General features: G+C 37.3%; 1 protein-coding gene across 1 annotated transcript; it reads right to left on the bottom strand.

Moving 5' to 3' along the window:
• Window positions 1-1210: 1210 nt before the first annotated feature.
• On the bottom strand, window positions 1211-20796 carry LOC108670316. The gene is made up of 7 exons (XM_018157778.2): window positions 20178-20796; window positions 10689-10825; window positions 9517-9717; window positions 7505-7687; window positions 6815-6991; window positions 5851-6427; window positions 1211-4692 (listed from the first exon to the last, which is right to left on the bottom strand). The coding sequence occupies exons 1-7, from the start codon at window positions 20656-20658 to the stop codon at window positions 4679-4681; spliced, it is 1770 nt and encodes a 589-aa protein (XP_018013267.1). The 5' UTR covers window positions 20659-20796; the 3' UTR covers window positions 1211-4678.
• Window positions 20797-26267: the final 5471 nt, after the last annotated feature.

The following is a 26267-nucleotide window of genomic DNA, read 5'->3' as shown; positions in this document are numbered from 1 at the left end:
ATGAAAGCGATGACATATTATATCTACATGTTGACATAAATGTTCTGGTATAAGGTTTAATCTATGACATGTCATACATGACGCTCCAGCGAGTGTTTAGTTCTATATTAGTCGTGTTCATTATTTTATTTAGCATTTGCGAGGATTACTTAGAAGCAGCGAGAGCGTTCCTAGAGTGATGTATGTGGACGCTAGGGTCGTTGTTGGTAACCTAGTACTTCACAAATATACCTACTAAAATAAATGAATGGCCGGTTCTGTGTAGGTTTCTTTAAAAATAAAGGCCCCTCGCAAGTGACAAATAGAACTTTATTGATAAAATTTGTCTTTATTCAAGGTAATTGTAATTCCTTCATTTGTAATCTGGTTTATACATACAGTGGGGGGAAATAAATATTCGTACACTTGAAAAATCGTATTTTAATGTATGTAAGTACACAAACTTAACAGGAAAAGTGATTTAAATTATTTATAGAGACGCATAGTATTCAAAAATACTATCAAAAGAAATTAAATCTCAATGCAACAAAAAACAATGCAACATGTTCACTTTTCGGGTGAAAAAAGTATTCGTACAAAACAATAAATCCGCATTATTTTAATAGAAGAATGGTATAAAATACCAGTCAGCATCTGCAAATCATTGGTCGAGACGTATAGAAATAGACTGGTGTCTGTTGAGCTGAATAAAGGGTATTCAACCAAGTATTAAATTAAAATAATGCGGATTTATTGTTTTGTACGAATACTTTTTTCACCCGAAAAGTGAACATGTTGCATTGTTTTTGCTGCATTGAGATTTAATTTCTTTTGATAGTATTTTTGAATACTATGCGTCTCTATACATAATTTAAATCACTTTTCCTGTTAAGTTTGTGTACTTACATACATTAAAATACGATTTTTCAAGTGTACGAATATTTATTTCCCCCCACTGTATATATATATGTATATATGTGTATATAGAGACTGCGAATAATAGAAAAAATGGGGAAATTTCCAGTTTTGCCGGGCTGCTAGCTCAGAAATTTCTATATTTTTAACGAATAGTATTTCCTTGTTGTAGGCTAAACGAATTTAAAACAGCTTCAAAATAGCAAGAAAAACGAGTCTTGTGATATTTCGTGTCAGGACTTACATTTAATTCGGTTATTTGGAATGCGATGAACAGCGCAGCTTTTTTGAAAAAATTGAAATGGGAATAGATAGATTTCATGTAAAGAATTTATTTAGAAACTTTCCATCACCTTTTGAAAGGTTCTTAAACAATTGAATTTTATTCCAGAAATGCTATGCGAGCGATTAAAATACATACACAAAACGGAACATCATTAGTTTTAAGTCGAATTCTCGCCGTGATGCAATCAGCTGAATTCAGCGACCGCATTACAATACTTACATCGGAATAAGTTAAAATACTCAAGTCAACAACGAAAAATTAGTTCAAGTGACGACGTACGTGTAGCACCAAACTTCTTCGCTTGTGAAGAGTTCGGTATAATTTTCGGTACCGAACTCTTCGGTGAAGAAGAGATCGGTACCAGCTTTTTTCACTTGAGAAAAAATCTGGTGACCAAAGCTGGCGTTATTGACAAACAGTAGCGAAAATACGCCCTGTTCTGATAAGAGCACCTATGCCCTGGAAAGTTGATGCTTTAAGATAAATCAAGACTCGCTAGCGAAGTGTTGGCCGCGTCAAATGCCACATGATGGAGACGTGATACACTCAAAAGCTGTTACTATATCTACGAAACATCTATAGACTGGCTACTCAGAATTCAAAGTACGGAATGTCGAAGATGAACGACAAAATTCTTATTAGGTTACTACGGTTTGCTGAGATCTGGTTGGCCTAAGGTAAATGAGCCTAAAACCAAATGCAATCATATGTTTTACGGAGCGCGGAACAATATCGGTCGCACGGCCTTCCGTAATTTGAACTCTGTGAAGCTGCCTTAACAACTACAAAGCTCTCCTACTAACAACAAATTGGTCTCTAAATGTAACCCTAAGACAACACGACCGACGTCTCCATTCACGAAGCTTTTAGGAACTAACGAACAAATTAAGATGAAAATATTCACTAACCTTAGTTGCGTTACACATATGAAGATTGTTTATTATAACTGGAACTAGCTTCTTTGTTGGGCATTTTATTGACGTTATGCATGTGATTTCACATACTGTTGAACGGACGTTGCTGGCGCGATAAGTTGTCAACGGGCCGCTGCTAAGGAAAGTCCAATCAATATACTTGAGAATTCTACTGGACTTGTCTTCCCGTCTAATGAACTGTATTTCGTGTCTACCGCGTAAAGCAGCGTGCTATAATTTTGTCACTTGATATATGAAAAATGCTGGCTTTAATCACCATTAAAACAGTTTGCACTATTTTCTGCAAAGTAACGTTAACGTTGTAAGTTGTAATAACTTACTGTATATAACTTGAAAGGGAATTCTAAAGTTTCTAGAGGCTCTGTGAATGAAGAGTCGGATAGCCAACATTGACATGATCCAGCAGTCAATGGACTCCATATTTTTAGGTATGTTCGTAACACGAGGCAGGTTTATTGCACAGAACTTTAATGAGGCATTCGTTATCCCGGGATTTAATTTTCAGAGCAAATATAGTATGAAATATAAATAACGTAACTCTGAACAGGACATCAGCACACTTAGAAATATTTTATTACTCTCTTCCGTATAGTGAATCCAATTATGCATGCCTGGAATGACGAATTTTCTCTGGAATCGCTCTCACAATTACGAACAAAGAAACATGCATTATTGATTAACAAAAATTTCACCTCAGAACCTAAGCTTAGTTTCACCATATTTTTACATCGAAATTCGTCTAAATGCCTACGCTTTATTTCATAAAGTGAACTAATATACGGCGATAAACTTTTTACTTTTCACGTAAATTTTTCTTACAAGCGCTGCAAATTCTGACATGATCGAACAAAGCAGTTACTGATAATTGAGAAGCATAATAAGAAATTAGATGCTAATGCTAATGAGATAACTATAAAGAATACATTCGCTACGCCCGTCAGGCGAAAATACGCTAAAATTTCTGCTTTATTAACCTCGATACTCGAATGCAACATAAAATTGTTTTAAGCGGAATAAATATCTCTAATTTTCGTTGTGAATACTTAAACTAAACTAAAAAGTCTTATTATTAATCCTTGCAAACCTATAGTCTTTGAATATTATGACCAATGATATTATCATTGGGTGAGAAACATCGACCAAAAAATACGTAAGTGATGGGCTGTTAATATCAGCCTCATAAAACACGTAATTAATGTAGTCTCGCTTAATTAATTAAGGATGTTAGGTTCAGTGCTAGGTTAGACAAAAGTTTTAGTGGACGGCCAGAGGAGCATAACATGTAAGCATGAAGACGAGAAATGCAATAACACTCAAGCATATCATCTTCCTGCACATAAACATCATCTCTCATAAACATCATTTCTCATAAACATCATCATCTTCCTGCAAAATTGGTAATTATGGGTAACGGATACTGATATTATGACAATAATACTGCGCAATGCGAGTTCACTTGCGAAAGACAGCCGCTAGCTAAAAGAATTGGGCTCTACGCAGCAGACATTGTTTATAGTTTGGCGTCCGTCTTCTTAGAGTCGTTTATTCAATTTGTGTTATATTTACCTTTAAGTCAGAAATTAGGGACCCATTGAATTACAAGTCATCCAAAATTATATAATTTTACATACGAATTTTAATTTTTCTACATTAATTCACAGCAAGCTGTACATTTTTTGCGATGTTAGGACTAACCTCCGCCTCATAGAAAACCTGCTTCAAGAACCTGCTTACACGAAATTCATAAAGAAACTTAAAAGTTTCAAAGAATCATGACAATAGCATGAAGCTGATAGGGACAAGCAGTAAGCATGTAACCAATTGACATTCACAAAACACTGCCGAAAATCTTGAAGCACAAAGCGTTTACACTTGCCGCGTTAGGTCGTTGCTCAAGGCTGGATTATAACCGACTTGTAAATAGCGAGCGGTAACCTGAATCATTAGTGGTTGAAAATATATTTTTTTACATATTAGGTTTTGAAAGTATCTTGGAGTTTGGATTGTGATTTGCACAGATGATGACGTTAGTAAGACAATCGATTCGCATTTGGTTGCATTTCAATCTATAAAATAATCGTTCAATACTCCACACTTAGATCGCCTATATGTAAACTTTCCAAAAAAATTAATTTTACCAAAAAAAGGCAAATTTAGCGCAATTTATTAAAACTCGGCTCTTTTTTCTTTTTCCTGATCAGACATAACAGGCAACAGCAGTTATCTACATAAGCGACAATTCATTTGACCCTTTCGTATCCCTTGCTTCTCTTCAAAATTAATTTCATAAAACAGTTCCTCTATCTTCCAATTGATTTTAAGCCATTCAATCATTAGAACACATTCATCTCACAAAACATATCGGAAAAGTTGAAAGGAAAATCTTCCAGAACGCCTTGGTATTTCCTGGTCACATTTCGAGCGGTGCACATAATGCGAGTCTTTGCACGATATGAGCGGTCCTTTGTTGTGACTTATATTGCCTAAGACGCAACGAACGTAGTATGTTGGCACCAGATCTTGAACCATTCGAAGGGATGTCAGTTGTTGACGGAGGCAGTCGCTAGTTGGGGGTGCCTGCAACAAAAAGCAATATTTTCAGTGCAAAATAAAATCAGAACAATATTGCAAAAATTTATTTTAAAACATGAGGCAAAAAAACGGTGCTGTACCAGATATTTAATCGTTAGTACATATCGTGAGATTCATTTAAAAAATGACAAGAAAATGACAAGTAAAAATTTCAGCACTCTTATAACAATATTGTTACGTATAAGCACTAATAGGTACGTGTTCATCGTCGTAGCGCTTGTACGAAATTTAAATTTCCTTATGTGCGGAATTTTACACGTCAATTTCCTTCTAGTACATAACCATCATCACAAATTCGTCCACATACAAGAAAAAAATATCCCTTGCAGGACACCAAGGCGTGAAAGTCAGATAAATCATTACATCTTGTACATATCACTCAGGTACAAGTTCACATTACGCAATTTTATCCCTCAACCCGCACACCTCGCACAATATATATACCAAACACAAGTAAATCACAGGGCATATATTCCGAAACTTCCAAACAAACCAAATAAATTTCTTACTAATTAATCCTTTTCTTCTTGAAATTCGCACAATCACCGACTGGATGCAAAGTAGAAGTATAACTAAGTCCATTCTTCAATAGCACCACATTCTACACAGGAACTTAATAAATTGGGCTCTAAAGGGTTTTAAAATCCATCTCATCCGGTATGGCAGGTTGCCTGACGAGATGCCCATGAACTTAACGTGTTAATGTCAAATATTTCCAAAAAGTTATAATATAATAACACCCAAGTCCGGAATCATAGCAAAGCTTTCGTACTTTACCCGGTGCAGCAAAGCTCATTGATCAGGCTTTGTCCCTTCAATATCAAAGTATATTGACAATACTGAATTTTTGTACACTTTTCCTTGAAAAGTGAAAAAAAACTTGAAAAAGAAACTGCAATTAGTTTTCAGCCTCACTTACTTACGTTCTATCTCCGCACTTAAATTTACAGCAGTGATTTGGAGTAAAAAATATCACTTTTGAATAAAACAAAAGAAAAAGAACAAATGTTTGTAAAAAAATTCCTTTTGTAATAAAAAAAGAAGAAAGATTTGAAATAATAAAACCATTTTGGAATAAAAAAAGGAAAGATTCACTAACCTGCTTTATTATTCTGCATTATTTATCGCCGTTTCCAAACGCACCTGCATCTGATGTTGGGATTTTATCAATGACCGCATCCGATGATCTCGAAACTTCTGTCTCGTGTTCTGTTGTTGCAGGCATCGAGACAGGCGTTTCTGGATTTCCTAAATGACCGATCCTGTAATTGTCATTCCCATTCATAAAAGCACCATTCACTTCGTTACGATTGATTATCATTCCGCCTCTTCGTATTGAATCTCCATTATCAATTTCATTATTATTCGCCATGTCAGTCTCCTGCTCCAAAATTGTTGGCTCATCAATTCCCAAATTTCCCTCATACTCTTGATCCTCAGGCTCCAAGTACTCATGATACTCAGACTCCAAGTCATATTCAGCACTTAAGTCAGCTTCATTGTCGGAATTTCCAGCAGTGTCAGCTGATCTACGCTGTCTGGAGTACGCAGTTGTGAGTGGGTGGTTGTCAGGAGTAGCTGTGGTCGTGGTCAGCGGTGTCAGCGCTGAAACTGAGTGCTGAAGCGCAAGCAGTTGCTGCTTCAAGGAACTGACACTGCTGGCAAGCTGAAGCTGACTACCTTCAAGCTTCTTTTCAACGCCTTTCACCACACTGACATTCTGCTTGAAAGATAACGAAATAAATAAAAGATTCTTATGCAGCATATATTTTCAAATCCACATAATGCCTTAGAGGTAAAATTATTTTACATTGTTAACACTAATGCAAATTTTATATTATGGAGTTAAGCACAATCGGTTTTCTGAGATGCATTCAAGTTTCTATTAACCTATTGAAAAAGTTAAATTTTCATTATGAATACGTTCTCTAACGTAGGTTTCGTGTAACTTATTGCAATTTACACCAAGAAATTCGAATTTCATTACAGTATATTCCCTTATAACTCTCTTCAGTACGCGCACGAATTAAACTTTCGCGTCAAAATTGATAAAGAATAATAAATATTCAAAAATAAAATTCAACTTTAACCAAGGTTTTATTCATACCTGAGCGAGATCATCGATGGCTTCGTTAAGACGTTGCAGTTTGTGAATTTCATCGCTTATGTTCTTCACGTCATCCCTCAAAGTGGTGACGATGTCATTACTTGACGATGGTGGTGCTCGGTTATGAAGCTCTTCGGTGATATTCTTCACCAAAATGTCTTGACTTTCTTGTTGATTCTGAAAGTAAGGACGCGGTCAGTTACTTACTACTGCAATTTTTGGATGAAAACGAACAAATATTTACTATTGAATAAGGAATGCGCAGAAACTGAAAATTAATGAAATTTAAATACAATTTTTTTGCAAATCACTTCGACTAAAGTTATTCTTTAGGGGACAAATTTAACGTATGGACTTTTGAAGCTCATTTGATTCACGCAGTTTGGAAGCTAACGCATTTACAGTTATAATAAAATTATTGATGTAATTTGGCTACGTAAATACTCAACATCTATCGCACATTCACTGTCATTTAACCGCTGTTTGCTGTCGTTTTGTAAGAATAGGAATGATTGTCTTCCCACCTTCAACTCCTAATGCTGTCACTCAGGAATAACTCTCAGTATCATTATCCTCCAACTTTAACTCCTGATGCTGTCACTCAGGAATAACTCTCAGTATCATTATCCTCCAACTTTAACTCCTGATGCTGACACTCAGGGATCACTCTCAGTATAACTATCATCTCACCTTGATCTGCCGGATGCTACCACTCAGGTTCGTGTGCCAGGACGTATCATTCCCCAGCGCTGTCTGGAAAGACGCCTCAAGCGCCTGTAGGTGCCGCTGCAGGGCCGTCACCGCGGCCCCAACCGGCCCTCCGCCGGCCTCGGACGGCAGTGTTGTGGCCTCCTGCAGCGCCGACACCGCAGCCTGTGCCGGGGCATGTATCATGAAGCTCATTCATGTAGTTAGGTTAGTTAGTGACCTCTTGTTTACTAGCGCTTCAGCTAGTTAGCTAGCACGTTCATATAGTTAAACATGCGTGATTCAAGAAGCGTTCAATCATGATGCCTATCGCGTTCTATCATGATGCACGTTCTTGTAGTTAGGTTAATTAGTCACCTCATATTTACCAGTGCTTCGATTTTTGGCTAGCACGTTCATATAGTTAAACATGCGTGATTTACGACGCGTTCTATCATGATGTCTATCGCGTTCTATCATGATGCACGTTTATGTAGTTAGGTTAATTAGTGACCTCATGTTTACCAATGCTTCAGCTAGTTAGCTAGCACGTTCATATAGTTAAACATGCGTGATTTACGAAGGTTTGGTGGTTAATAGTGAAATTTTCACACTTCTTCATTACCTGCATGGGATGGTGCATGGTTACATATTGAAGTTTAAACTCTAAGATATTGCCTGTGATTTAAGGTCATATTTGCGGTCAGATGAGCTTAACGACCTTAAAAATTATAATCGTGATCACGCTAATTTTTTTAACTTGTCTCAGCCTGATGAGGGTTAAAATGATTTGATGAATCATCAAATCATTTTTAATGATTTAATGATTCATCAAATCATTTTAACACATTGATCATCTTTGAATGATCAGTGTGTCTATTTATAGTTGATAGTTCTAGTAATTTTTTTTCTTTACTAGCTTCGTTAATCGATTATTTTGACATTCTCGCTGCACTTTTCATGTCTATAACATAAAATATGATGAAGATTTTTAATGATATTAACATAGCAATTTCGGCGCTGAGGAGTAGGCCTGCTGTGGCCTGTCGCCGATTCTTGAACTTTTCGTGCCTTGTTCATAAAAGATCCAAAGGCAGGTCCTTTGATCGGATTTTTTCAAGACTGACGATAGTTTGAAATAGCTACTATACTTCCACCGGGTTCGATATGGTGCTAGGCATTTCAAGTCTGAACATATATTTTTCCATAGCTTTATCTAGTCTGTTCTTGAACGCGTTCATACTCGGAGTGCCAACGATGTCATCGGGGAGGCTGTTCCACATGTCGGTGATTCGAAGCGAGAAAAAATGTTGTCGTGTGGATGAGTTGCAGCGCAGTTTTTTAGTGATATTATAGCGTTACTAATATCGTAACTCCCATCAAGGACCAACGTGAGAATAAGCAATAGAATAATCTTAGTTTTGTTAATAAATTTTATTAGAAATCATTAATTATTAATTCATGATACACGTGGGCCATAAGCAAGACGTACTATTGTACATAATGTTTTATGAATATAAAATGTATAAAAAAAATTTTTAAAGACCACGTTTTTCATGTGGACTCGAAAGTAGAAAATAATTTTTCGGCAGCTACTGATCTCTGTTTGCTTTCATTCTCTTGGTCTTTTGTATTTCAGTTAAAATATTTTACAACATCTAAAACGAAAAACTTGGGGCGCATGTGTATTTAATTGTTTGGTGATTACTTGATATGATGAATATGATGGTTCATTGAACATTTGATAAGTGTATTGCTGATATATGTTTCAGAGCGCTAGCTAATGGGAAAGTTGGTGAAATATCGATTGCAAGATTTGATCATCACAGACACGAAAGCGAGCTAAGAAAAACGTGATAAAAAACGGGTGCGAAGATATAAACTCTCAATCATGAGGCTATGATTTCGTGCGAAGGTATCATGTTAACAACGACTTATGCTTATATCATTATATTATGTAATGAACGTTAATGTTGGTACGATTTATTAAACTATGTTAATAACGAAATGCAGACCTTAACCAGCTGCAGGTCAGAATGAGCGGTGCTCTGGTCAGCCTTGCCAGCTCGGAGGGCGCTCTGTAGGTCCTGCAGAGTGCTGCCAAACGACGCCACTGAGACCTGCAGAGCCTGTACGTCCTGCGGCACAGAGGACAGCAGGGGACTGGCCTGCACGGAGCTCTGCAGGCTGCTGACTTCGACCTGCAGCTTGTCAACCTGCACCAATCACGACGACAGTTTATCCCGTTCTTTATATTCATTTTGACTCACTCCGTTCATCCAGTGGTAATTTACTACACAAATTTTAAAACAGCGAGAATATTTTTGTGCATTAGGTTAATAAAGCTAACTATTCAGTGAAGCTAAATTCAAAAAATAATAATGTCTCACCTTCATTTAAACTAAGTGGAATTCAGTCTACTAATACGTATAATCATGGCGCTAATCATCGGTAGTAGACAAATAGTTATAGCCGATATTCAATCTGGAATGATTGAATAATCAGTTGCGTGCCCTGGATCTTAAACACCATCACCAACTCGTACCAAAACCACCAGCAACTGATCAAATTATTACGCTCAATTAATATTGACCTAGAATCATATTTATAATAAATAGATTAGTCCTAGAATTTCATCCTGTCAAATTATTATGCTCAATAAATGCTTATCCAATAATTAGATTTATAATAGATAGATTAGCCCTAGAATTTCACCATGTCAAAGTGTTATGCTGAATAATCTTGATCCTATAATAATATTTATAATAGATAGATTAGTCCTAGAATTTCACCCTGTCAAATTATTATGCTCAATAATCTTGATCCTATAATTAGATTCATAATAGATAAATTAGTCCTAGAATTTCATCCTGTCAAATTATTATGCTCAATAAATCTTGATCCTATAATTAGATTCATAATAGATAAATTAGTCCTAGAATTTCATCCTGCCACCAACAACTCGCAGTCTTTTCGTGTATTTTTAGCCACTTGTAACGTGCCCTCGAAGTTTGATCTGAACGAGACGCCACGACAATCGCTTCGTGGAATAATAATAATAATAATATTAATAATAATAATAATAATAATAACAATAATGATAATAACATTAATAATAATAATAATAAAAATAATAATAATAACAATAATAATAATAATAAAAACTCAGACTGCAGCAGACACTCGCCTTGCTGGCGTGCGTGTCGAGCGCGTCTCTGAAGGCCTGCGCGGCGTCCCAGAGCGCGCTGGTGTTGCGCTGCAGCGCCTGCAGCCGAACGTGCGCCTCGTGGAACCGCGCCGGCAGCTCCGAACTACGCGCCTCCACTGTAGGAGTCGAAAATATTTAATTAAAACATGAATAAATTCGTTTCCAATTTTTAGGTCAGAAATATTTTATGAAATATTGAACAAATAAATTTATCTCCACTGCTCAACTCAAAAAGATAATATCAGAGTTACTGCTGATTGAGTAAATATTCTGGCTACATATATCAGTTTTGTCATCTGATAACCTGATCTGAAGATGGTGATTTTAAATGGTCAGCCCCACGTCCCCGGTCCCCACTTCCCCCGTCCTCACTTCCCCCGTCCCCACTTCCCCCGTCCCCACTTCCCCCGTCCCCAGGCAATCAATAGAAGCGGCGGCCGCCAAACGCGGAAGTCCGAATGAACTCAAAGAAATTTGTTAGACTTTGTCCTAATTGCAATGCTCTTTTTTCTTTAGGATGTGTCATCCTGACCCACTTTGGCTCGGCAAAAGGGCTCATCGGTGCTCTCTGCTCGTCCTGTGGGTAAGAGAGTGTTTCACTACTAAAACAATATAACCCATTCACTTCTCTGAGTGTTTGTGTTGGGGGATACAGCGATTGGATAAAAGTGAGTCTGCTGGTTTTTGTACCTGATTTATGAGTGACATTTGAGCTAAATTTATTGTAAAATAATATAGAGCTTTGACACGATGACAGCTCTTAGCTTGACAGTCATTCAGCTGACAAGACACCGCAGTCTGCAACTCTGCCATATGACTCTGCAAGACACCGCAGTCTGCAACTCTGCCATATGACTCTGCAAGACACCGCAGTCTGCAACTCTGCCATATGACTCTGCAAGACACCGCAGTCTGCAACTCTGCCATATGACTCTGCAAGACACCGCAGTCTGCAACTCTGCCATATGACTCTGCAAGACACCGCAGTCTGCAACTCTGCCATATGACTCTGCAAGACACCGCAGTCTGCAACTCTGCCATATGACTCTGCAAGACACCTCATTTTGTGGTTCGGAACGAATCGTAATAAGTTGCAATAAATCTTAAAGTAATATTTAGCACGGCATGCCTCACAAGTGGTCATAGAATTCATCTGCTGTGCACGCTTATTCTGTGCATCGCTAGTGCACCAGCACAGCACGCTGAGAGCATTACTAGTGCACCAGCACAACACCCTAAGAGCATCGCTAGTGCACCAGCACAGCACCCTAAGAGCATCGCTAGTGCACTAGCACAACACCCTAAGAGCATTACTAGTGCACCAGCACAACACCCTAGGAGCATCGCTAGTGCACCAGCACAACACCCTAGGAAAATCGCTAGTGCACCAGCACAACACCCTAAGAGCATCGCTAGTGCACTAGCACAACGCCCTAAGAGCATTACTAGTGCACCAGCACAACACCCTAAGAGCATTACTAGCGCACCAGCACAACACCCTAAGAGCATCGCTAGTGCACTAGCACAACACCCTAAGAGCATTGCTAGTGAACCAGCACAACACCCTAAGAGCATCGCTAGTGCACCAGCACAGCATGCATCCTGAGAGCATCACTAGTGCACCAGCACAACACCCTAAGAGCATCGCTAGTGCACTAGCACCCTTATGCCTGATTCACCCCACACTGCCGGGCACGTGCAGGGCATATGCCAGTCAAGGTCCAGTCAAATATTCTTTAATGCATTTCTATGGATGTATTCACTCCAGCCATACAAGGCACCTGCCATGAAAGGCACGATCAATGCAAAAGATATTATGACCGGGACGTGACTGGCATGGCACGTGCCTTGCACGGCTGTGTGAATTAGCAAAGGTTCAGTCCGGTAGCATATCTCTGGGCAAGAGGAGTGTTGGTGCCTCCGTTGATCTTCAAAACAAATACGAGATGGATAGAAGTAACGCCAGACAACAATGGGATCACACAAAAGGCATGTAAACAATTGAATATTGTCACAAATATACACAATTGAATATACACAATTTAATATGATTTCTATAAGTACCTAGGTTAAGGTGCTTTGTTTCATACAGATACGAACTGTTGTAAAAAAATATAAGTTAAGAAACGAAGTATCGAAAGATACCCCATTTCGTTACAAATAAGGGTAATTGTTTTTACATTAAAAGGTAGATTTTTTAATCATGAGCGTTGGAAATATTAACTTTGATTTGTAAGAATTTAATTGAGTAAGACTCTGAATATTCCTCGAGATAGAAATGCTCACAAAACTGAAGCACTCAAATAATTACCAAAAACAACTTACTTAACTACAAATTTTTAACAACTGCGTAATTAGGATGTACTTTATCATCTTTTCTAACATAAACACCACAATTAGTGCTAATTACATCTCATACTTTCAGATGAATTCCTCATTGATCTGGTGAAAGCGAGGCCTGAGTTGTATGACTACTCATCACAATACTACAGCGATGCAGTGACCAAAAGAAGAAGTTGGGTGCATATAGTCAAACAGATCGGTTACGAAGGTAAGGTTCACACTACTGTGAATGTTTATAATTTGTCATTTTGCCAGTGCTCCAAACCAATAGAATAGTATTTCATTGTGTCTCTAACTTCGACTGAAATAGTCTTTCATTGTCTCTCTCACGCTCAATGCCTCTCATGCGGCATTTCGCCTCTTCGTCTCATTGGGAGTATTAGGATAGGGCATGTCAGGAGTTTCTGGTATCGAAACGATGTTAGAATGTATTAGATTGAAAGATATTTATGTAGTTGTAATAACTGTGTTAGTATTCGAAGGATTTGCTTTTTCTTTTATGTAACCTGAAGGTCGGTTGGTATGCCAAATGAACACTCAACCATCCTCCTCGCTCCTGATAACGAAAGTTGTGTCCTTTTCGTCACATCGTGTTTAGTTTGTGGGCCTGGATATGACCGTATTAAATTTGTTTTTAGTGAGAAAGCATCATCTCCAGCTATATTATAGGGTGAGAGCTCATTTCTTCAAGAAAGTGCAACATCAGTTGGTACATTCCATTGGCCCTCGTCTATAAATATGCAAAGTTTGCAGTTTTAAAAGATTCCAGTGTCATTGTTTTTGCCATATGCTTGCGCATGAAAGAGCCTGTAATTAACGTCTACCAAATCTAATAAATAACACTGAAAACATGTTATTGTAGTTGAAATATAGGGAACCACTGTTTGCTGTTGTTTCAATGACTACATGCTTACCATCGAATGAACGAATTCAGTTAGGGAAGTTCCTCTACGTCCAACATTCATTAGCAATTTTCTTCCAGTCTCCGTATCTTCCAGTAGGTATAGCTTCTACATATCATTGGATCTTGATTATCGCATGACACACTTTTAGGTCAATATATAGTATGCGTAGTTGTATGACCGATACGGTAGCTGAAAGCTACTCTTATGCTTGAATCTCCTAGCTGTAGCCAGAAACCTGTAATAAGAAAACATAAAGGCTAACTCATTGCAACCTCTACTTGTTCTCAGGGTCCAAGTGCAAAGACAGATGGGAAAGCCTGCGGGGGCAATATCGCAAGTACATGAACAAACTGACAAAGAGTGGACAATCGGCTGACAGAAAACCAAAATGGAAATATGAAGACCGAATGTCTTTCTTGCGTTCATTATTAGAAGAAAAACAGAAAATACCATCTCCCGAACAAGATGTTACAGAAATTGAAGATGCTGAAGAAATAGGTCACGCTGAAGACAACAGCGCACAGCAATTATGCAACGAAGTGCGTGAAGCAAATGACGAAAATTCTTCTGTAAATGCTTTAATCTCTCAGCAGGAACCTCGCACTCTCAAAAGAAAACTACAGCACAATGATACCAGTGCCTTTGCTACACTGATGACATATTTAGTTGATATAAAAAGAGAGGAGCAGTCTACGGACCCAATCGATATCTTTTTTTCGTTGATGGCAACAACAGTCAAGAAATTTCACCCAGCTGACCAGCATTACGTTAAATCAAAAGTGTTTTCCTTAGTGAGTGAATTAGAAGTAAAGTATATTCCTAAAGAAAACAATCCGACACTTGCAGGCTCAGTGACACCCGCATCAGCTGCTGAGTCCAAATTCTCTACCACAACTTCAACGAGTATTAAAAATAAAGACATTCATAACACAACAAAGCAGGAGTAAACCCATCAGTTGCCACCACCACTTCTGCGATTTATTTGAAGTGTGGGCGAAGCCGGATGATTCTGAGTTATTCTCATTGAAAGTTTATATTCCAATGAAAAAGAGAGATTCTACATTTTATAAAGAGATTTTAACATGAAAGAGGGAAAGGATCATTTTTTATTTGAATTAATGTTCCCTTGAAAACCAGCGATGAATTTTTTGTTTGATCGCCTTTCCTCTTCATTAAATTGAAATTTCTATTACTTAAATAAAAAAAAGTTCACGATTTTCACGAATTTTAATTAGTTAAGTGGAGAAAATATCCTTCTTTAAATAAATGTCATCATATTCATTTTGTGTATTTCTGTCCTAATAAGTGTTTAAATGGTATCTTTTCACTCCTTATATAAGCAATTTTGCCGTACGTAAACTAATTGATAACTATGACACTCATTATTAAACATTGACACATCAAGTTCATCAATTAATCAAAAAGGAAACTAATTACACACTGGATTGCAACTCTATTGAAAATAAAAACAATTCAGAGTTTAAAACTAAAAAATAATGAAATTATTTATTGTTTATATATTTGATATATTTTTTAATTATTTTTTATATTTTATATCTATTTTCAATACATTTTCAATATATGTCTTAATAAAATATAATGTATGTATTTATTTTCGGAAAATACGACTATCCTAGGAATATTCATGTATATGTAGTATTAAAGAAAATGAACGAAAACGCGATTTACAAAAGAGCGGATAATCACTAGTTTGCAAACAATTTACTGATGCATTACAAATCTCTTGTTTGTATCAAATGAGTTATGAAAAATAATTGAAAGTCTCATCATTGAATATTGTCAAATATACGGTGTTGCACAATATTTCCTACCTTAGACATACCGCCAGCCTTTCTCTTACCTTAGACATACCGCCATCCTTTCTCTTACCTTAGACATACCGCCAGCCTTTCGCTTACCTCAGACATACCGCCAGCCTTTCTGTTACCTTAGACATACCACCAGCCTTTCGCTTACCTTAGACATACCGCCAGCCTTTCTTTTACCATAGACATACCACCAGCCTTTCTCTTACCTTAGACATACCACCAGCCTTTCTTTTACCTTAGACATACCACCAGCCTTTCTCTTAAAATGATTGATTTTCTATATATAGCGTTTTCTTATTTCAGCCCTCGCTCAATTTTTGATAGATTGATTTCAAAAGTGACAATGTACATCCGAAAATAATTTTAAATTCAGTTTCAACATCCATAGGACGAAGGTACAACGCTTGAAATACAACTTTTCATTTTCTACCTTCATGGTTGGGATGGGCCAAAATTTCTTTTTGGCTTTCTTTCTTCTTCGTCGTTAATAGTAATAGCAATTAATGACAGCCAGCTAGCGACCGAAAAACTCACACATCCTTCTGTGCTGATGATACGAAATGAAGAAAGGACGGCCCGTGACCGGACCGAACATGTGAATGCACCTGACAAGGAACGGACCTTGACTGGCATATGCCTGGCACGTGACCAGCAGCAAGGTGCGAATTAGAGATCGCGAATTAAAGATCAGCACCCTAAAAGCATCGCTAGTGCACCAGCACAGCTCCCTAAGAGCATCGCTAGTGCACCAGAACAGCACTCTGAGAGCATTACTAGTGCACCAGCACAGCACTCTGAGAGCATTACTAGTGCACCAGCACAGCACCCTAAGAGCATCGCTAGTGCACCAGCACAGCACCATAAGAGCATCGCTAGTGCACCATATTAGCACTCAGTAAACAAGTTCAGTGCACCGGCGGTGCACCAACAATGCACCAGAGGTCAGGCACTATCGCGGACGATCCTCTTTAAGCGAACGCAGCCTCGTGCGATAGCGAACCACGTTGCACTGCACCGCCGAGGTTTCATTTCTTCAGCTTGTATATTTCAATCCCCAAAACTTATCATATTTTATAATAATAAGAAATTTTAAAAAGTTATAATATAATATAATATAATATAATATAATGTAATATAATATAATGAAAAACGTTAATAAATTCATCGTATTTAATCCTGTCACGTTATCTTGCAGTCTTTTCTTTTGCTAATGAACGCAACTTGCTCTAAGATGCAGCCTACTTCTTTGGATTGTTGCATACTTTACAGAATTCAATAGCCTCTGGAAGCGTGCATGGTGCTACCATATCCTTGCATTAACTACTTACACCTTTGCCAAAAAGTTTGCAGTTCTTTGCCAATGAGTTTTCTTCAGTAAGTTTTTCATATTGCTTTCATATACTCCATTTTTCCTTGAGCAATTTCAAATGCTAAAAAAGAGTCATCATGATAAGAAACTTATTTCGTCTGGATAAGTAGATGGAAATTTTTTTTTAACTATATTTTGAATAAATTCAATCGTCTTTCAACACACAAGAACTCAAGAAGCCCCATATCAGGTAATTGGAAGGAAACATCAACCTCCAAATAACCTAATAAGTCTTATATCAATAATTAATCTTTAGAATAGAACTGCGTGAAAGGACGTGCAAGGCCAAGGCGAATGTGAGCCTTGACTTTATTGAACGGCGCGATCGATCTGCTGCTGAAATGTTCAGCGCTTTTAATAGACAAGGCCTTGCGTGGCTCTATCAAGGTGTCTGAACGCTGGGCCCACTGTGTTTGCGTCAGTACGCAAATTACGGCTATGTAAAATACAGTTATGCAAAATACGGTTACGCAAGCGGCGGTTACGCAAGCTGCGGTTACGCAAATTACGGTTACGCAGATTACGGTTCAGCAACTTACGGTTTCGCAAATTTTGGCGATGCAAGTTACGGTCACGCAAATTGCGGTCATGCAAATAACGGTTACGTATATTACGATTGAGCAAATTACGGTTATGCAAATGATGGTCACGCAAATTATGGTCACGCAAATTACGGTTACGCAAATAATGGTAAGCAAATTACGGTTACTGAAAATACAATTCATATTTTTTTACGCCTAATCAGTATTTAGAATTATATAGTGACAAGCACTTCCTTCGACCTCACGGCGGGCGAAGGTTCGGCATTTGCGTATAGCTTCAAAGCGCTTCTAAATTTCCAATTCATGACACCGCTATATCCATGCGAATATAACGATGATATATACATTCAAGATCAGTTGTGATGATAAAGGCAGCTTGGGCGAATATTTGCAGGATTTTTGAACAAAATACTCATGTATTCGATATTTTTCGGGTGGGAATCAACACAGCCTCAAAATATCTTGCATATGAAATTTATTCATGAGTATTAGATTGAATGGTTGTAATGGCACTCGAAATTATTATTTCAATGCAAATGAATATTAATAAGTTAAAAGGTTCATGATTTTTCGAGTACAGAAGAGCCGGTTATCATTTCATGCATTTTTATTTGGTATTGAACTGCGTCATCAAATATCAGGTTGATTATCTTTACCACTATTTCAGTATAGCGATCTGTCATGATCGACTTTAACATGGATATTCACTGGATTCTCGATTAGGAATCCTAATTTAAATGTTATGTTTTTTTCTTTCCATGACGCCCGGAGAATCAGGTAAACGTAAAAATATAGATTATTTCATATCAATTTCAAGCGAAAACCGAATACTGAAGCCGAAAAATGAGAAATTTTGACATATTTTTGCTGCGATACAGCGACTATACCGCCCCTGGAGAAAGATATCCAACGAAACTTTTCCTCCAAGCGGATTCCGAAGTTCATATCCGACTTTTCAAGTGAAATGAGGAAAGCTTTCCGGAACTTTGGGGATCTATATTTCATCGGTCTCGCGTAAGCGGTAAAATATTTATAAGCAACTTCATTGTGTTTTCAGTGAAAACATTTATATCATGTATTTTCCTCATGCATGACTTTGTTCTATACTATAAACATCACCAGAATTTGACTAGTTTTGTGTCATAATGAAGAGCTTTCGAAGCATTCATATATAGCAAGAGTCACTCGTGTTAATTTTCACAAATTTATAACTCATTAGCTAGCCAATTCTAGCAAAATCAATATCACTAAATTTAAAATCTTGCGAATAAAATCGCCTTAAATTTTTGGACAGAGTCAATCATTATACAACTAAACATACACAAATTTACAAATGCTATGAGAAATTCCTAAATAAATAAAGAGAGAAAAAGCTATGAGAAGTTCCCTAAATAAATCCTTTTTATCTATTATCTGGCTAATTTATTTGACTGGAAAGTAATGGCGAGAGTAAAGACTGGGGCGAGGGATAAGAACTTAGGCAGTTACTTTCCTGCAATAATTGTGGGGTTAATTAGCTCATTAGGCAACGAACGGGCAAAAATGCACATTAAACTGTAGAATTTATGACTTTGTCTTTTTGCGGTGCTCATTAAGAAAGACATTAAGACTATTTATGCCAATTTATTCTCTGGATATATCAAATATTTTATTCGTAGCAAGGAGAACAAAAGAATCTGTTGAGAATCGTCAGAATTTCTACAAATACCCATAATTAAAAGCTCAAATTGCAACGGAGATGCCATGAAAAACACGTGTAAATTCTAGACTTCGACCGCATTCTTTCAGGCAAAATTATCTTTTTAGTATGAAATAACAAACATTTATCAAATAATTGAGCACGTGTCAAAAGTGTAGAAATTATGTTAGGGGTATTTCTGGTTGCTTATTTGAACTATAGATTAGATATGTTGTGGGTAGAAATGATTGGTTGTATAAATAAACTTATAGTACGAAAGAATTTGTGCGTTTGTCCGCATTTTGAATAATGTCATATAACAAGTGAGAATTATTAGGTTTAGTTCTGGACATTTTTGTCTTGCTCGATAAGATGGTTTAATTCGCCATCGCATCATGTGCGACCGCAGGGAATTATTAACGTTACAAATAATTTTACCAGCACCAGGTTTTCAATTAAAATTATGCCTATTTCCATGCGGGTGACGCACCGGGCATTTTTCTACTTAAGAATAGCAATCGAATAATTTTACCCGAAAAAATTTCTAAGAAAATTAAGCACATTTTCATGAGTGAAGTGATATCATCACTAGACATTTTTTAGATTAAAATATCAATTATCTTACTCTGACCAAATTTCTCATGAAAGGTCTGCAATCTGCATAGTTCTTTTAGCAAAATACAGCATTCACTTGAATTTGTAACGCAGCTATTCAATAGTCTTTATGTCTTTTTTAAAAAATTGCATGATTGAAATGCACCGTTCAATCGATTTTTTTAGCACAGCAACTGAGTAATCTTACCCGAACCGAGTCTCCTTGTTAAAGTCTCCATGTCCCGACGTGTGACCATGAGCAGACGAAGTGCAGCCATCGCCATCACGGCCGTGCCCACGACCAGCACGATGGCGAACACTCCAGGGACGAAGCTCCAAACTCCCAAATTTGTCGAGTTTGCACTCGAAGATTTTGGTAGCAATCCTAATCGACCGCCTTCCGTATCGTCAGAATCCCCGTTAAAACTGCAGGACGCGCCGGCGCTTCCCAGTGAACTTTTACGACGTATCTTCTCCTCTGGGACGAGAGCGTCTAGTTCCTTACGCTTTTTACGAGACTTCTTGTGAAAATGGGGCGTAGAAGGAAGGGTGATCGAGTTCGTGGGAAGGTTTGGGGCTGAATGGATAGGAGATCCAAGGAGGGATGGAGGCTGTGTGCTGATGCCGGTGGCACCGGATGAGACGGAGTTGTGCATTCCGGAACCGAGAATTTTGTCTTCCATCGACATGGCTCTATAGTTCACACCTTAAGACTTACGTATAAAAATAGCTGGCTTCACAATAATAACGGTTGATATTCTAACACTCTTAGTCAAAATTGTTACTAACAGGTATTGAGCACTGAGCAGGAATACATAATTCTTCTTCTGCAAGAGAAAATCTTCGTGAAGTCAACTTTCAGAATTAACTTAAATTTAAATGCAATATAGGAGTGTACTGGAACTACTGGATGCATGTTTAAATGCTTAAATCTTAGGGTGTTTACAAACCCAACAACATGAAATTAATTTACATTCATCTAAAGCGAACGCCGGACATAACTAAAAAAAATCATCATTTTCACGAAAAAAAACTCTAGCCTAGTTCCACACATAAATTAACAATTGATGCTCAATTCTCAACGCTGTTTTGTATCTTCAATATGAGCCAGATTTCAAATGATCACCTTTAATTTTTCAGCATAAATCAACATTATGAATATGTAATAGGACATACAAAATAATTTTTTCATTAACTGCTTTCTCATATACATTCCAGTTCAGACATTGTCCATAACTCTTATATTCGCAAAAAAAGGCCTCACGATCCGTCTTTTCGGTCTCGCTTGCCTTCAACGGCCAAGAAATTGAATCACGAAGCGATTTTTTCATCCCGGTCCTACAGCTCTTTTTTTGTGGCTCGGTCATATTTTCAACATAAAAAGAATTAGACAATGTCAGTTTTTTAGCATGATTCTTGTGTTTGATATGATTTCTTTCAAGAACTTGGACTTCAAAATTAGACTGCTTGTAGACCTGGAGGAGGATTGCAGAAGAAGCGCGATAACTATGTAGATAAATAACGTATAATCCGCAAGAACTCATCAGCAAAATTTAAATGGACTTTTAGAATCCAGCGATATGAAACTTAAATAATTCATCGTTAAAAATAAATATTTAAAAATACTAGCCAAAATCCAAAATGAGTAAGTGATTTCCAACCCATGTTCCAATTTCAGTATTTTCTCCAAAACTTAGAATTTATTTCCCCATGCTTCAATGCTAGGAACCTCGGTCAATAAAACGTCTCGACATGCGCAGATTTTTGATCAAACTTCAAGAGTCGCTGCAGTTGTTGTTGTTGCGTCATTTTGCTGATGCGTGAAAGATGTAATTGCGTGTAATCCCTGCCTCAACCGTACCTCTACAACACTGCCTCAACCGTACCTCTACAACCCTGCCTCAACCGTACCTCTACAACCCTGCCTCAACCGTACCTCGTCAACCCTGCCTTAACCGTACAACTTCAACCCTGCCTCAACTGTACCTCGTCAACCCTGCCTTAACCTTACCACTTCAACGACCCTATTCAAGATTTTTCTCAATCCGATCAACGGTTTTCATAACTGTACGCACATTGGCTGTCGAACCGCATTTACCTTAGCCAATATTTCTGTTTCGGTGGCCCGATATTGGTCCCGTATTGATTGCATGTTGGCTTAGTTATGAGAACCTAAGGCCGTATCGGGGCCAATTTATGGCAAGTTATTGGCCGTGTTACGGCCCATCTATCGACGGACGGGACGCTTACATGGCAGGGAACGGACACGTGCCTCTCAGCTTTCGTGCTAGAAGGCGACTGATTTCCCTAGAGCACAAATAAAAAATACACCGTTCCTTTGTCAAATATCTCCAAGCATTTTCCACAACTCAAACTTTCAGGCCCCTTCTATTTTTGTTATCAAGTGAGGTCCTATTTATTTGTATTTGTATCTGTTGAAGTGTTATCACAGTATTGAGTGTTATCCTACAATCTTTCCGAAAATAAAATTTCTTAACATGGTTGAAATTATCGCATAATCCAGATAATAATGACATCTATTTTGGTGGTCCAAATTATCTCGCATATTCCACGGAAAGATTAAATCTCTTAACATGGTCAAAATTATCCACCAATCCCCGGCACGAATAACATCTAACGCGGTCAAACATCTAGCAATTACAAGTCATATTTGATACATAATTTGCAATCAGGAAAATGTCAAGCATAAGTGCAATGCAAGGTCACAAGAAGAACCCTCATGAATTAACGGCTCTTTTTTCTATTTGGCTACGAGTTTCCGTCAAGTCCGGTCGCGAATAAATAGAATAAAAGTCACTCGCTTATTAGACATTGAGGACGCAAACGGCCTTAGTAAGAGACGCCACTGAGCGTAATAAAAGCACCTAGGAAGAGCAGCAATAAAAGCTAATATTAAAGACTGAAATGATGCTTTAGATCTTTCGGGATGACCAAGCAAATTCCTGTCACATCAACTGAACTGCCTCACGACTTAGACGGCATCAAGAAATAATGTCACTAGATTGCTTGAATCGCAGATTCACTAGAAATTTAAAAGCGAAGAAAACTCCACAAAAATTCAGCATATTTCTAACGTTTCGGAGACCAGCTCCATCGTCAATTCGATAAATCTAGAACACAAATACAGTCAATAAATTTATAAAGTTTGGAGTCAAAAGAAAAAACACAGAAGTTAAAAACCTAAATTTGAATGCAGAGGGCAGAATAATAAAGTAAATACCTATCTATTTACAATTCCTAATGGATAAGAACTATTGGCTGCAGTTTAAATTGCCTAGTTTAAATGCAGCCTATAATTCTTATCCATTAGAAATTTTGAATAGATATGTATTTACTTTATTATTATTCTGCCCTTTGCCTGTAAATATAGGTTTTTAACTTCTATTTTTTTCTTTTGACTCCAAACTTTATTAATTTTCCGACTGTATTTGTGTTCTAGATTTATCGAATTGACGATGGAGCTGGTCTCCGAAACATTTTCAGTAGAAATATGCAGAATTTTTGTGGAGTTTTCCTCGCTCTTAAATTTCTAGTCATCAAGAAATATACAGGAAATTTTTTAAGATGCTAATTCTACAGTTAGAGACTTTTCTCAGGCATTTATCATTGGATCTCTGAAATTCTATAATTTTTAGAATATTTTCTCGTACTCGACAAATTGACCATTTAAAAGCCAAAAATTCCATGTAAATTTAGTAAATCTTCAGTGACAATTTTTCTGTGATCAGCTTCATCATCAATTTAAGTGGATGAGAACTGTAAGCGTTGTTTAGACAAGGTTTCATTCTTGAAACAAGAAGCGGTTCCAAGATTATTAAATCTGAGACAGGAGTTTTCGTCCTGGAGTTTTGCTGCCTAACCCGCCCCATTCAGCTGTGTGAACCCAAATGAATACGACGGTTCATTTTTTTATTGCTATGAAAATATTATTCAGAGCATGTTCGCAGAATAATGCGCTAAATATTAAAAATATTAACATGCAGTAACAGATGATTTCGTCATGCATGCGAACTTAAATTCAAAGCTTAGCATTTGAAATCCTTTTAGCCCATTTACCTCAGACATCAATATAATTAGCAGCGTGCCAATGAAATAATGAATAGACTTTGAAGCAAAAACCTCATTTTGTTAACTTGCTGTTACGTAATCCTGTAATCTGCTTCAAGACAAAAGATGTCGATGGCGCAACGTATTTTGTTAGAACTGCTTCCGAAATTCGGAGGAAAATTGCACTTATAAGGTTGATTTATAATATTTTCGGTGACATTGAAGAGGCAACAGAAACTTAGCGCTTGTTTTTTAGGGCAAATTTAAAGAAATAACAAATTTTGTTAAAGATGTGTCGAAACAATCGTTTAAGTAACCTCCGTGATCCCGTAAACCGCTACGCGCCAGAATTTTATCCTCAGTTACAGGTTCGAACTAGAGACATTATAAATAATTCAAGCCATTTGTTAATGGCGAGACCTGACTTATGTCTGTAGACTCGGTGCCGGAGAGTAAATTGAATGTTTGTTGTAACATCCGTAGACTTGCTCGGACTTGGCTTAAATTTCACACATAGATAATTATAATCCAGTACAAAAATGTAACTAAAAATAAAATAGATTTTCAACAAACACGAAATCAATAAGCGGTCATAAATAGTAAACTCAGAAGAATCCCGTTGTTTTGCCAGGGGTGAGTGGCAACCATAATATCTCGTAAATTATAGCTGTAACACTTCACTAACCACAAATTATTAAACGTGGGGTTACACTCCTCCATTATTCTTAGAAATTCGCAAACGTGAGGTTATTTAATACTTTTGTAAAGAATTAATTACAACTCAGGAGCAGAACATGTCTGTAACTACAAATCAATGAACCTATCGAGAAGACTTGGCATTCAGCAAAATTTAATTGAGTTCACATCTTCACACTGCCTTTGAATAACCACTATTAAAACTTTGAAGGCATAAAATTACTTTGTCTTAATATAAATTATCCCAAAGCACATCAAATACTTCATTGAGAAACTTTAGAGCAATTCACGAAGAGAAACGCTGGTTATACACCACACGTCACAGACGCTACCGCGGCACTGAGAGCGGTGGTGCCAACAGCAGCAGCAGCTGCGGCTTTCACCGTATTCCGTGTACACTGTACTCCGTGTACACTGCACTCCGTGTACACTGCACTCCGTGTACACTGTACTCCGTGTACACTGTACTCCGTGTACACTGCACTCCGTGTACACTGCACTCCGTGTACACTGTACTCCCTGTACACTGTACTCCGTGTACACTGTACTCCCTGTACACTGTACTCCGTGTACACTGTACTCCGTGTACACTGTACTCCGTGTACACTGTACTCCGTGTACAGTGCTATCTCGAATTCACCCTCAGTTAAAAATCGTCACTGTAAAATTTTGCATTGATAATTTTAATAATCCTAATACTTTATATTTTATATGTAATCATATGGATTGCTCACATTTTGCTCATATTTAAGGGATTTATTTATACAACAAGTTTGAAAGGAATCGCGAATTCAGCGTTAAAGGTTTCAAAACCTGTTGATTTTTAATTCCCAATATCGGGAATATCTTTTCCCTATCTTTCTATGATCCCTAAAACAAATACACAGCGTTACATTGCCTTTCAAAATATACTTATTGAACATTTTTATTTCGGAAGCTTATATTAAAACGAAGACATTTTTAGCGCATTTTCTCATTCACGAAAAAAATGCGTTATTTTCTCGTCATGTCCGTCCGTCTGTCCGTCTGTCTGTCTGTCCGCGACTTCACGTTTTCGTCGACGAGAAAATGCGCTCTCTGTCATTCACTGCAGTGAGTACTGAGTTACATTTTTTATGGATTTGAACAAAGTGATTAACAGACTTTGGTATTTTTATTGAGTTTATTGTGACAAATTCGGACATTTGAATAATATTAATAATTTCAATTAAACTTTATTTTATGTCTCACCTCCTCCTATTTTTTCCTCGATTATTTTAATCCTGTTTTCGAGTTGTACAGTCACGCGATACAACACCGACAACAGCAACAAGCACACCAGCAGTGTCAGCACCACGCCCAAAGCTGTCAAAACTGACAGCAGGGAAAAGAAATTAGAAAAGTTCACATTTAAAGTAATTTAAAGCAATTATTTACAGTAATTTAAAAACTAGTGATTATAAAAATGGATCAAGCAACTGCAAACGAAAAACTGTGAAGATACAACAGTATTTTCAAATTAAAAATTAGTACACTTATAAATCAAAATTAAAAA

Source organism: Hyalella azteca, unplaced genomic scaffold, assembly GCF_000764305.2.
Source record: "Hyalella azteca isolate HAZT.00-mixed unplaced genomic scaffold, Hazt_2.0.2 contig6181, whole genome shotgun sequence".
NCBI classification, from domain to species: Eukaryota; Metazoa; Arthropoda; class Malacostraca; order Amphipoda; family Hyalellidae; genus Hyalella; species Hyalella azteca.
Note: the sequence above shows the minus strand (reverse complement) of the source record. Positions and strands in the feature narration are given on the sequence as shown.